This window comes from Seriola dumerili, unplaced genomic scaffold (genome assembly GCF_002260705.1).
Source record: "Seriola dumerili isolate Sdu_G_001 unplaced genomic scaffold, Sdu_1.0 BDQW01000138.1, whole genome shotgun sequence".
In the NCBI taxonomy this organism is placed as follows: Eukaryota; Metazoa; Chordata; class Actinopteri; order Carangiformes; family Carangidae; genus Seriola; species Seriola dumerili.
Window position 1 is genome coordinate 7,300,466 of NW_019174393.1, and position 12,705 is coordinate 7,313,170.

At 38.0% G+C, this 12,705-nt stretch overlaps 1 protein-coding gene across 1 annotated transcript; it reads right to left on the minus strand.

Annotated features, from left to right (window-relative positions):
* Positions 1–3,127: 3,127 nt before the first annotated feature.
* On the minus strand, positions 3,128–6,824 carry LOC111224684 (troponin I, slow skeletal muscle-like). The gene is made up of 8 exons (XM_022749266.1): positions 6,732–6,824; positions 6,131–6,136; positions 5,895–5,936; positions 5,324–5,365; positions 4,368–4,499; positions 4,187–4,276; positions 3,687–3,869; positions 3,128–3,518 (listed from the first exon to the last, which is right to left on the minus strand). The coding sequence occupies exons 3-8, from the start codon at positions 5,913–5,915 to the stop codon at positions 3,417–3,419; spliced, it is 570 nt and encodes a 189-aa protein (XP_022604987.1). The 5' UTR covers positions 5,916–5,936; positions 6,131–6,136; positions 6,732–6,824; the 3' UTR covers positions 3,128–3,416.
* Positions 6,825–12,705: the final 5,881 nt, after the last annotated feature.

Sequence of the window (12,705 nt, forward strand, 5' to 3'; positions counted from 1 at the left end):
GTCTCCACATTGTCTACTGCAAGCCTGTTTATTGAGCAACTTCTATAAAAGAGCCTTTAATTTATCCTGTTCATCCTTGTTGCCAAGCATCTGAACTGCAGGATACAGATAATTGGGGGGGGGGGGGCGAGTTGCAGTTTAAATTTACGAGAAAATGGTTTGCCAATTACAGGTTTAGTCTCACATGTCAGTTGAAAACAGTATCACTGTGGCAGTATTTTTTGTACCAGGATAAAAAGGAAAAGTATTAAAAAACAGGCAAAAAAACTAATTTCTGCATTTTTGATTACCATGTTTGAGCCTTTGTGAATCTGGTTCAGCATCACTTATCACTTAATTTTGAAGAGACAGGATCATGATTGTAATCAAAAGGTTTTAAGATCAGTAATCATTTTATTTTCAAGCCATTTTTCAGGTGTGTGCTTGTTGACCACTTTGCATGTAAGGTTAGATCATGATTTCATAAGTTAAAAAGAGAGAAAATACAGGCTTATGTGCTATAAGTTAAAATATAGCTAGACTCACGAAACCTCATAACACTGGCAAAATAACCAGCATCAGTCATTGTGGACATGTTTGAACAGGAAATACATCATACTACAGAAGCTAGATGCTCCCAAAATGCCACTTTTATTGTGACTTCTACTCACAGGCTCACCCTATACACTATCTTGCTGAAGGACATTTTGACAAGACACATGACTGCTTGCGTACACAACATTAAGGATTAAGCCTGCAGCTTCCAGTCACAGGGCAGTCTGTCTAATCACCAGGCCACCCTCTGTTACTGTCAACTCAATATTGTATACACACACACACACACACACGCACACACACAAACACCCCCTCCCTCCAGGTCCCATCAGCAATAAATACACTGCTCGTGCTGTATGATATCAATCACACTTCCTCATCAAGCCACGCACATACACACTGCAAACACTGTAATCTGCTTCGGTGTTTCCTTTGCAGACTAACGCTCATTTTTCTTTTCCTTTTGGGTTATTTCATGAGTGAAATGAGCTGGCACTGCTTTGAGCCACAGTGGTAATTATTTATTGTCAGGCTCCACTTGTTCTTCCATCTCACAACTTGTGGAAATACAGTTTCCTTTCTCCTCAAGAATGTGGATCAAGAGTTGTAAAACATGAGGGAATAGCTAGAGGGAGTTTCTTTATGTTTTTCTTTTTTTTAATGTCAGTTTTATTTTTATAGCCTAGAAATACAACTGTTGGTTCTAAGACAGCGTTGACTAACTCCCAGGTATAGTATCACTAAAACAGGATGTTCTCTATCTCGAGGACTGTAAAGCGTGGTGATAACACTTAGCATCTGTGTTTTACTCTGCAACAGGCAGGAACTGACTCAACTTTCTTCTACTAACATTTTTCCATTAATAAAATTTAATAAAATAAAATTTAATAAAATCTTTTCCCCCAGGTGCTGCAGTAGTGAGTCTTAGTTTCTCTAAGAGGAGCAATTGTCTGTCAAACTTAAACTTACTAGATAAAATAAAATGCATTTGCTTTCCTTTCAGACTTTTCATTTTGGAAAATTATTATTGAAAAATCTGAAATTGCATGTGCCACAAAAAATTAAACTGAGAATTTTTAAACTAGAGACCAATTATGAGACCATTTTTGGTGTCTTAGTGAATTTCCAAAGCTGAACACATACTATTCAGTTATCTGTTTTTTAATATTTACCACAGTAGAAATATTACAGCAACTGTTGACTGCCACCAAGTGGCACTAACTGAACAGCACAAGTGTGACCAGTGTGTTGCACCCCACTGACACTGCCTGTGGTTTTGGCACGTCAAGCCACACTTGAATGTGTTTGTCATCTCAACAAGTTTCCTGGGAGACTCCAGCGTCATGACCTTTGCATTGTATTTAACAGACGCCATCATGTGGTGTTGACATGAATGCACTCTGGATATCACATCTGGAACATTTGTTCTATGTGAAGGTCGCTCTCATCAGTGCCTGTTTATTTATAGACACACAGAGCATGTATCCAGACTTTTCATTACCAGCTTGCCAAGACTGAGCGCAAGGGCAGACAAGAGGCTATATATCAGCTTTTCAACATGAGCACAAATGTCGGCCTGGCGCACATGTATTTAACGCTGCACGTGTAGATTGATAGGACAAACTGAGATGAGAAGGATGTGACTTTTCATCATTCATATGTCACACAATCATCAGACATTGTTATCCCCCAGATTATGAGTTAGTGGACTTTGACATGTTGGAGTGACGTGTACTTGCTCTTAAAATGCTCTTCTTTCCATAAACAGCCCATAAAGACGTACAATAAACCAACTGAAGCGCACATTCAGGGATCTTTAGGCTATTGTTGGTGTAACTATCATACTTCAAATAGCGATGGCTGAGTGGCAACCGTGAGTCAACCCACTGACACATACAGCAGAAGCACATGCATGCATGCAATGTGTAGGACAACAATGGCAGCGGGTTGTGCTATCCAGCTCAAGTTTTGCTTTCCAAGGCTAGGAGTTATGGAGGACAACAACATGGCTAAAAATACACAGGCCCAGGTGTTTGAAGATTCACCATCTGGTGGAAAGTCACATCTCCTGCGGTTTATTTCTATCATCAAACTACTTTAAATATAACACATCAAGAAGTAGTTCTATTAAACTCCAAAGTACATTCAATTCTGTTCATTATTTCTGAAATTAAAATGAGCAAAACATAATTCTGATAATGGCCAAAAAACTTACTTGGCGGTTATAATCATATTGGAAGCTGATTTTCTTTTGAATTTAATGACCTCATTGCTCATTCAAAATTCCCAAAGCTTCATCTTTATTTTATCATGAGACTCTATTTGTTATATCCAATTTCAATTGAATGAGTTTACTTTAAAACATTCTTTCACTCCTCTTTTTATGGATGTGTCTGCAAGATCTATTTAAACACTATGAAGTTGAATTTAGGTAGGTAACACCTGTTGTTCCCCCTCCCTTGACTTTTCATCCTCCTTTTTTTAATCCATCATCAGCTAAGCTGCTTTCCATCCTCTCGCATGCCGCACATAAACAAATGAGTGCCAATAAAATGAAACATGATAAAGTCAAGTACAGATATGGAACATCAAAGACTGAAACAATATATGTTTATTCGGATCCACTTTAATTTTCTAAAGATGTCATAACAAAACAAAAATGGTAATAAAAAACTCCGGGTCTCTACTCATCGTACACTTTAAGTGCTTTGAGTTATTGCTTAGGAAACAGCCACCAAGCAAATGGAGGCACAGCTGATGAACTGGGGGTTGTACATGCTTTTGACCTTTATGCTTAATTCCTAAGTCAATTAGCGCTGAGATCATTATTCTATATTTCTGTCTAGCCAGTTTCTTTTTCCTGCTTTTAACTCATCAGTGTCTCACTGTCCTCCGCCGCCTGTATCGAACATCTTCTTGCGGCCCTCCATGCCGGACATGGCCTCCACATTCTTACGCCAGTCACCCACTTCACTAGTAAGCACCTGGGATTGAAGAGAAAAATGGAAATAAAAATTAAAACACATCTTATTCCCGAGGAGATGAATTATCTTTCCCTAGTAATCAATATTTGTGTGCAGTAGGAAGTATCAAGGCATTGTGAGAACCATCACACTAACAGACTAAAGGTTTGGGAGTACTGAGTCTGTTACCTTGTCCTGTTTGACATCCTCCTTCTTCACAGACTTGAGGTTGGCTCTGAGGTCCATTGAGCCCTTGTGTTTGGAGCCCAGAAGAGCTCTCATCATCTCATCTGCTGACACCCTCACCTTTCTCAGGGCAGGCTTTTTGAACTTGCCTCCAAGGTCCTGTACCTTCAGTTTCAGCTCATGGATCTAAAATAAAATATGACAGAGTTACAGAAACAAACACGAAAACAGCTACAGCAAAAATCAACCGTTCATGCTTCTGGGAAGGTCTGAATTTTACTGACCAAGCCTTTTTCTAAAGGACTGAATTTGCTAAAACTGTAGCAACAATTACATTGCATAGATTTGTGCTGGAATACAGTACATTAAGCAAACTTTCAAGAAGTCAAAGTTTGCTCTCCAGGTTTTATTCTCTGGTTTCAAGTAAAAGAGAAAAACTTTTTTTCATTTTAAAATATTGACTGCACTGTGCAACATAATAAGGAAGATGTTCAGAGACTTACATCTTTGTTGTGCTTGCTCACTTTGGATTCACAGTCATATCTCTCCTCATCCACAACATCAATTTTTGAATGAAGCTGCTTGCATAGATTCTGAGGGTAAAAAAATATTACTCAAATATGTTAATATATTTTCTCATGTGGGGGGAAAAAAAGCTGTTTTTTTGTGGTTTATGACCCTTACTTGTAACTCATCCGGTGACAGTCCAGACAGTTGCAAAGGGGGCAACTTCTCTCCTAGATACCGTACTTTTTCTTCCTCTCTCTCCTGCCTTTCCCTCTCCAAATCCTCACAGGCTCTTGTGAGGAGAAGCATCTGATTGGACAAAACAGATATCATTCAAAACAGGGCATGGAAATCCTCAACAGACTCAAAGTTGCTCCAAATTTATTTCAATAGACGACAAAAAGATATAACGGTTGAATTTACAGTCGCCTATATATGTTAGTACATGTGTACACTATCACAACAGCTTGTATGTTATACAGCAGTGATTCCCAACCAGAGACACCACAGTTGCTTGGGTTTGTATAGGTCGATGAATTTAAAAAGAAATTAAATTATTACGTTTTGATTAGGAAATTTGTTGTTGTATGGATTCAGCTGTAACACCTTAACACCATGTGCTGTGACTGTGTGTGAACACCAGTTAGCAAACAAGCAGAACCTAAAAATAGGTTAGCTAAAAATATCAAACACTTGCAATAATTGGCTAAAAATAATGGATGAAATCATTGATATGTTAGCTAATGGTTGAAGTAGTTAGCCTAAAGTAATAGTCAAGATATATGGTTGAAATATAAAAAAAGGTAAAAGTAAAGGATGAATAGTGAAATATCTAAAAGTAATGGATAAACAGCTGACATGGTTAGCTAAACAAGCTAATGGAGAAATGGTTGAAATGTCTTCCGCCATTCATAGCAGCAGTAATAGTAGTATAAATTACCACAATATTGACATTCAATTGTATGAAAACATTATGTTTTATATAATTGTTAGTTAGATGATATCTAGTTCATTCATTTCAAATGAACACATAATGGAACACGATAAGTGTTCATCTGACTGGTCTGTGGGGGTATGATAAACAAAAAACGCTGGGAACCACTGATATATCATCTGATATATATTCTACTCACCTTGAGGGAGAGCTTGCGAGAAGCCGAAATCTTCGACTTCGGCTGTGGAAAAAGGTTTTTGTCAATATAATGTCACAATTAAATAGAGAATTAAATTTTGGTCATAAATCAACAGTCATTGACATTATTCAGTTTCGTAAAGGGGAACACACATTATATATATCTATATATATATAGATATATATATATATTAGTATACAAGTAGGCTACACCTTGCAATGAGTTGCATCAACATCTTTCTACTAAAACTGATCTTTACAAACTTCAGTTTCTTTGAGGACTTTTATACTGAAATAACTCTGAGATGTTCCTGCTCAGCTCACCAGAAGTAAAAAGTACATTACATACATGTATGGAAGGACCTGTGAGCGTCAAACTTGACAACACTTACTGCAGCAACATGTGAAAAGATAATGCTTTATTATTAGGATGCAGTCAAGGGGAAAGCTCTCAGGGAGGCAGATAACAAATCTGACAGATAACCACTGCCAGTTCTTTGCCATGTGCATAAGGACAATGTGTCCCCTCTCCATGCATGGAGGATTAACACTGTAGAATATAACTGGCTCACCTTATCCCCTTTGGGATTCATCGCGCTGAGTCTGTCAGGCTCCTGAAACAGCAAACAGTGACAAATGAGGGCGATGATGCTATTGGCAATCATAATGAGGTTTAGGTGAGACAATAAAAGAGGTTCTGTTTATCTCAAATTTAGCTTTCTTTCAATCAGGAGCAGTTCAATCAGTTACGCAAATATGAACCATCACAGTAGCATTCAGAGATGGAGGATAATAGAAATGTTCTTACCTCACACTATGTTTTAGTTTCACAACAACAAACAACACATAAGAGACACAGTGGTATGCATTAGTACAGTTTAGGGGTAATGCGTCACCCCATTGAACCACATTGTAATTTGACCCATCAAGGCGCCACATAGCACACAAAGTCCTCAGCATCCTCTGACAACAGGATTAAAGCAAGGATATGTCGAGAACAATGCCCTCCACTTTATCAAGCATCGTCTCACTTTTTTGCTGTATGATTAATGACAGCTCAACAACTTTGTTAAAAGCTACACCATCTGTATCTGATAACTGACAGAATCCAACACAGCAGAAGCAAAAGTCACAAGCAAAAGATCTGGTGATCGAGTCTACTCATTGGGCAGATTTTGTTTTATGATTATTGATTGTTTTACTGAAATAGAAGTTTTACCTCTGTAAAACTGGTAAAACACTGCCCTATTGTCTATAATAAGTTTTATCAACTGGTCTAAAATATTCAAAAAGCTCTGGCAATACTTATTCAGGCTTTTATAAAATGACAACACTACAAATACAGTTGTTCAATACACACAGAAAGCTTTAAATACTTGAACAATACACTAAAACAATAATTTTGTTACCTGTGAATGGGTGACTGCAGAGGTGTGGAGAGTCAAACAGCGGCTGCTGAAGACAATGGGCAGCTTTTTATGTGAGCCCGTGTGACGAGTGGACAGCAGATATAACGTCTGGTCCCAAGAATGTGCTGGCATGAGACCAAGCAAGAAATATCACCTCCCCTGACGCTGCGACAACACCAGGGAAGTGTAATAATAAATAATGAGCATTACCGTAATGGTATTTATCTAGAAATAATCGTATTGTTTCTCCTTGGAATGATGGTGAAATTACATTAAGTCATGTAACTGTCACAAATATTGATATCATCGTGTCTGTCACATTTATGAGTAGCCTATAACTTAAAAGAAAAGTTGGAAATCTTGAGGTTGAGGCTTATTTGCTTTTGTGTTAATTAATATGTAGCTGTTGCCAGCAGCTGGTCAGCTTAGCTTAGCACAAAGTCTGGAAACAAGGGGAAACAGCTAGCTTGGCTCTGTCCATAGGTAACAAAATCCACCTAGTAGCACCTTCAAAGCCAATTAATGAATACAGTTTCTGTTTGTTAAATTCATACAAAAACAAAATGTATAATCATTAATTTTATAGGGGACACTTGATTTTTATATGTATTACACAAACTAGATATAGTTTGATATATATGTTAATTAGAAAACCCATATCCTAGAACTTAAGTTTTTACTTTACTAAATCGGTTTCCCAAGTATGTTGTAATGACAGTCACTGCCTGGATTATGTTCAAAGGCAACATATTTTTTTAATGAATGAAGCGCTACATTTATGAACTGCTTCTGAGTCACAAGGGGTGGTCGGGGTGGATGGTGAGTGTACAGAGCAGAGGATGTTGATTCCAAAGACCAGAGTCCCATCTGTCGTTCAGTTTAGGCAACAAAACCACTGTGGTTAAGGTCAGGGAAATGACAGCAACAGATTCAGATCTCTGACTAACACTGACTTTTATTGTATCAAACAAGCCCACGATCTTTCCCTAATCTTAACCATGTGGTGCCAGTGCCTAAACATGACCATAAAAACTTTAGTAAGGCTGTAGACAAAATGAGCAAGACTGCATATTTTTTCAGAAAATGAAAAAAAAAAAAAATTTTTACTGATACATTCAGCATCAACATTTTTTCAAATTGCAAAATATACCAACCAGAATTACATTTCCTTAAAAATGTAGGCTATTTGTTGATGCAAAATATTTATATATAAATATACTTTCTAAGAGACATGGTTGTAATTAGCCTCGGATGTGCTGGTAGATGGATGGTAGGATAGTGTTAGCTGTTTCCCCTTGTTTCTGGTCTTTCTACTATGCTAAGTTAACTAGCTGGTGATGGTAGACTGATAGAACAATCTTCTCATTTAACTCTCAGCAAGAAAACAATCAAACATATTTCCCTGAAACTAAACATGTCAAATAAGTCATTACATGAATGGGTAACAGTTAAAGTAAGTAGAACTGGGACTGAGAAGAGGGCCCATTCTCTAATACAGCTGATGAGAACTATACACACCCAAAGCCCTCATGCATAGCAAAAGCACTGAATCACAATTTAAGAATAGGTCAGGTTCCTTTCCCATTATAGGCTGCTTTTAACTGTGGTAGCATGAATTCAGTAACACTGTCAACACATAAGACCAGATTCAAGAAAATAATTCACTATTAAGTCAAACGTGTCAACAAGTACAAAGGTTAATGATATGCAGGCCATACATCTGTATCTGTATGGCAGACATGCAGTGACTGTTGGCTTTTGACATAAGCATTTATCATAGGGGGGAGTGTAGTGTGACATTATCAAGGTTAAATAACAGGAATTAGCCTATGACATTTGATTTACTCTAACCACAGTTATTATGATAAAAAAAAAAAAATACTGGTTGGTGTGATTATGTAGTGCCCCAAAATAACAAGAGGTTGCTCCATTTTCGCCACATTGGCTCGGAGTTCAACGGAAGAGGAGGCGGGGGAGGGGGAATAACGGGTTTAAATAGCTACTACAGTGAAGCTACCCTGTACAATATAATTTAGACCAAATATAGACTGGGAGACAAGGAGTGGGTTGAGGAGGTGAAGAGGAAAAATCTTTAAAACACCAATAAATACAACCTAAAATCATCCACAAAAAGTTTAAATGATAAAGAGACTGGTAAGATGGAAGTAAAGCCAAATAACATTCAAATGTGGACAGGGAATTAGTGGTTTCAAAGTTCACTTGGGAGCAAGAACTTGTACCAGGAAGCACGTTAAGATAAACCTTCAAATGCTGTTTCCAGTGGAACCAGCTGCCTCAACAGTATCATTAAGAAGATGTAAAACAGACATCCGAGATGTGAAAGACTGTTCATTCGATATTGATCTGTTTATAACACTTGACTCCACTGCAATGGCTGATGTTCTGCAAATATTCTGGCAGTGACTGTTTGCGCGGTGATGATACAGTTTAGTAAATTCATGAATTCCTTTGGTCATTAAAAGTCCTGTGCTCTCTGACTTCTTCACCTCAACTGACATCTTTATCCTGTTTACATTTACATGTGTAAGTTTGTATTTACCTCTGCAGTCAACAATTTCTTGGCTGGGCTTTATCAAGATTTCAGAGCATGAGTGCTAATCTAGGTGCTCGAGCGCTGACACTTCTTGTAAATCACTTAACCCCTCCAAGCATCAAGTTTCTCTTCTTTCCACTGGCTTACACTGGAATAAAGCTGATGCAAGTGCTAAGATGTTTTTGGTAAACTGAGCATTAGCTGCAAGGACATCTTCGGAAGAGCCACGCAAAACATGGAGGAGTGCATGTTAAACCTTTGACCTCTGAGTTGTGAGGGCTTTCCGGAGATTACAAACCAGAGTGGAAATAAATGAGAATTTGTCTGCAACAAGAAGAGCAGGTTACAACTTAGTTAAGTGATTTTCTTGTGTGTGTTTGCTTGTGATTTTCACTTTAAATACTGTATTCTTTATGTTATGTCATGAAAATGATCTCATTAAACATGCATTAGGGACTCTAAAAATTATTTGGGATGGAGGGAGGGCGAGAAAGGTGAGGGCCTTTTGTTTTCTCACCTCAGATTTATATTTTATTTAATGTGTAATATAATTCAAGGGCAATTACTTCATTTGGTGGGAGTAATAACTGTTTATTTAGCAGCGACTAGAATATTCACCATTTTGTTATATGTGCTATATTTGATACCGACAATTGCTAATTCAAGTCCTGAATGCACAGTTGGTGGCTATGTGAAAACCGTTGTTCCATAAATATAATTTTGAACTATAGTATACCCATTAAATTATTTGTGCTTTGCCTCTTTTTAGTTAATGAAGACATGAGTTGAACCAGTTCTCTGCTGTTGTATGATTTTGACATGTTGAGGGAGGGTGTTGTAGTTAGTCAAGGGGGAGGGTGCAAAGGAAATATAAATAACTCTAAGCCTTGCTTTTTCTTTTTTTTTTTTTTTTTTTTAAAGCCTCAGCACTCCTCCCCACTCCAATAATTTCCTTACAGTCACCTTAAACAAACATTTGACAGTATTAACATATTCTTACACCACAGGCCTCTGAGAATTTTTAGTATAAATTCATTTCCCCAAGTTTTTACAAGGCACTGGCAGATCAGTTTTGTTTTGACATACCCCAGCAAAGTTCCTGTTATATTAGTGCTACAGTGTTGAACACCATCCGGTGTTGCTTTCTTCCACAAATACAACAGAGGGGGAACAGGAGCTAAAGAGACAATACCTCAGTGAGCAATGAAAGGCAATAAAAGGAGGAAGACGCATGGGACGGCAAATGTTCTGTCTTTTTTTTTTTTCAGTGATCCTCAGCAGGTGGGAGTGCTATTTCTGCTGCAACCCAACTCCCTTCTGCCTCCACGCAGACACATACACAAAAGAATCCTGAGGCCTTGGTATCGGGGAAGTGCTTGTAACGCACTTTCTGCTGTTGCTGCTTTCCTAAATAGGTATAGGTGACGGCTCTGTGTGTTGCAACGTATTTCTCCTCACACAGTAAATCTTAACAGTTGAACGCATTCTGAACCTTTGGGAAGGAGGCAAAGAAGAAAGGACATCAGCTACAGCTACAGAAGCCTCGAAGACAGGTTGATGGAGCTTGATCTTCAAGGGATTTCATCCATTCTCACCTGCTCTTTGAAGTGTTATTTTTTTTGTCAGTGGTTGCTATATAATCCATTTGAACCCAAGGTCATGATCCAACCAGCTCAGCCATGAGGTGACTAGATGTTGATTTTGGGGTCTGTATTACCTCTTAAAACCACTTTGTACTGTACGCCATTACCCAAATAATGATCAAGTCCATTAGGCTATAAACAGCAAGCAATACACTGGGTACTGTACACTAAATGTACAATGTATTAAGGCCATTCAGTGACTCAGTGGTGGAGAGTAACTAAGTATAGTGCTAAAGTATAATTTTTGAGGTAGTTCAGTATTTCCATTTAAGTTTATCTTATACCTGTCCTCCTATGTTTACATAAGGGTTAGGGGTTTACTAGGTTAACTGTAGTACTACTGTAGCCTACTTTTCCTTGAGTATCATTTTGAATGCAGCACTTATAGTAGAGGATATTCCCCTCATCGTGTTTACCTACAGGAAAAGTTTGGCATTTTGGTCATTTTTTGGCAGAAAGTAGGATAAAATATTGATGCCATTCTTATGTCTGTCCATTAAATATAAAGCTAGCACCTTCAGCAGGTTAGCTCAGCATAAAGACTGGAAACCGGGGGAAACAGTCATAAAATCATAGGAGAAGCTGATAAAGATAATTCATGGAGGATTATTAAGATTTACTGCTTCTCCTGATACCTAATAATAAATAATGTTCTGCCTTTAACTAGAGAACTGCAGAATGAATATCAAAGAAGATTCAAGTCATTTTTCTTCTGTTCTTCTGCAACCCTGCCTGCCTCTCTCCTCACTCTTTTTGGATCTTACAGACCTCCATACTGGCACCTTTGTTTGGACACGGGACACAGAGAGCAGCTGACACAGGACTTCAGCCAAACGGCCTGCCATGGCATCCCTCTGCCCACTGGTCTAACCTTGACGCTGCCCTCCAAGATTCCTAATAGGGTGCAGTGGATGCCCTGAGTAGCCCACATTTCTCAACTACCCTCCCTTTTATCAGCCTGTATATCCAGACAAAGGGACAGGGGGGCTGTGAAATAACTGTAGGATGGTTGCTAGTGCATTGTTTTAGTGACGTGTCTGCTTATATAGTGTTGACTATTTGACTTAATCCTGTCTTTAGGAGAGATCTTTGTATGCACTTCTAGCTCCCTACCTTTTTTGTTTTGTTCAAATTAATGTATCTAGGTATATGTAGGTAAAAGTGTTTTTGCATATGTGGGAATGCCTCTGTGTACATATCATATGTTATAATAATTCTATTTTAATGCGCAAACAAATGAAGGAAAAAAAATACACAAGATTTGCATCAGTTCCTTCAGCACAAGACATTTTCCTTTTTTAAGAAAAAATAAAGGCAACTGATTTTAATAGTCTATCTCACACACACACACACACACACACACACACACACACACACACACACACACACACACACACAGCCTTGTAGGTCATCTACATTCATGCATGTCCCTGACCATGACTCTCTGAAAGAAGGGTATTTGATGACAATTCCTTCCTTTTGTTATATTTGTACTGTATATTTATACTGTGTTGCAAGTCATTAAAAATGTGCAGTGTCTGCCTCCACCCACGTTTTCTATGGAAATAAATCAGCTTCAATAAAGTCTGAACACTGATTTTGTCTAAACGAGAGCTACTTCATCTGCAAGTATGCTGAAAATCTGAACAAAATAGAAAATATATAGTATTGTAGGGCATAATTTGAATATGCTGCTTTAATTTGTAGATAGAAATAGGTAGAAAATGTGTGGATTAAATAAGATCATAAGGTGCTTTCAGTGTGGAGTTAGGGTGTG

Coding starts and splice junctions, on each gene's coding strand:
- LOC111224684 (XM_022749266.1), bottom strand. CDS start 5,915: ATGAATCCCAAAGGGGATAAG. Junction 5,366..5,894: donor TGAATCCCAAAGGGGATAAG/GTGAGCCAGTTA, acceptor CTTTTTCCACAG/CCGAAGTCGAAGATTTCGGC. Junction 4,500..5,323: donor CTCGCAAGCTCTCCCTCAAG/GTGAGTAGAATA, acceptor TTGTCCAATCAG/ATGCTTCTCCTCACAAGAGC.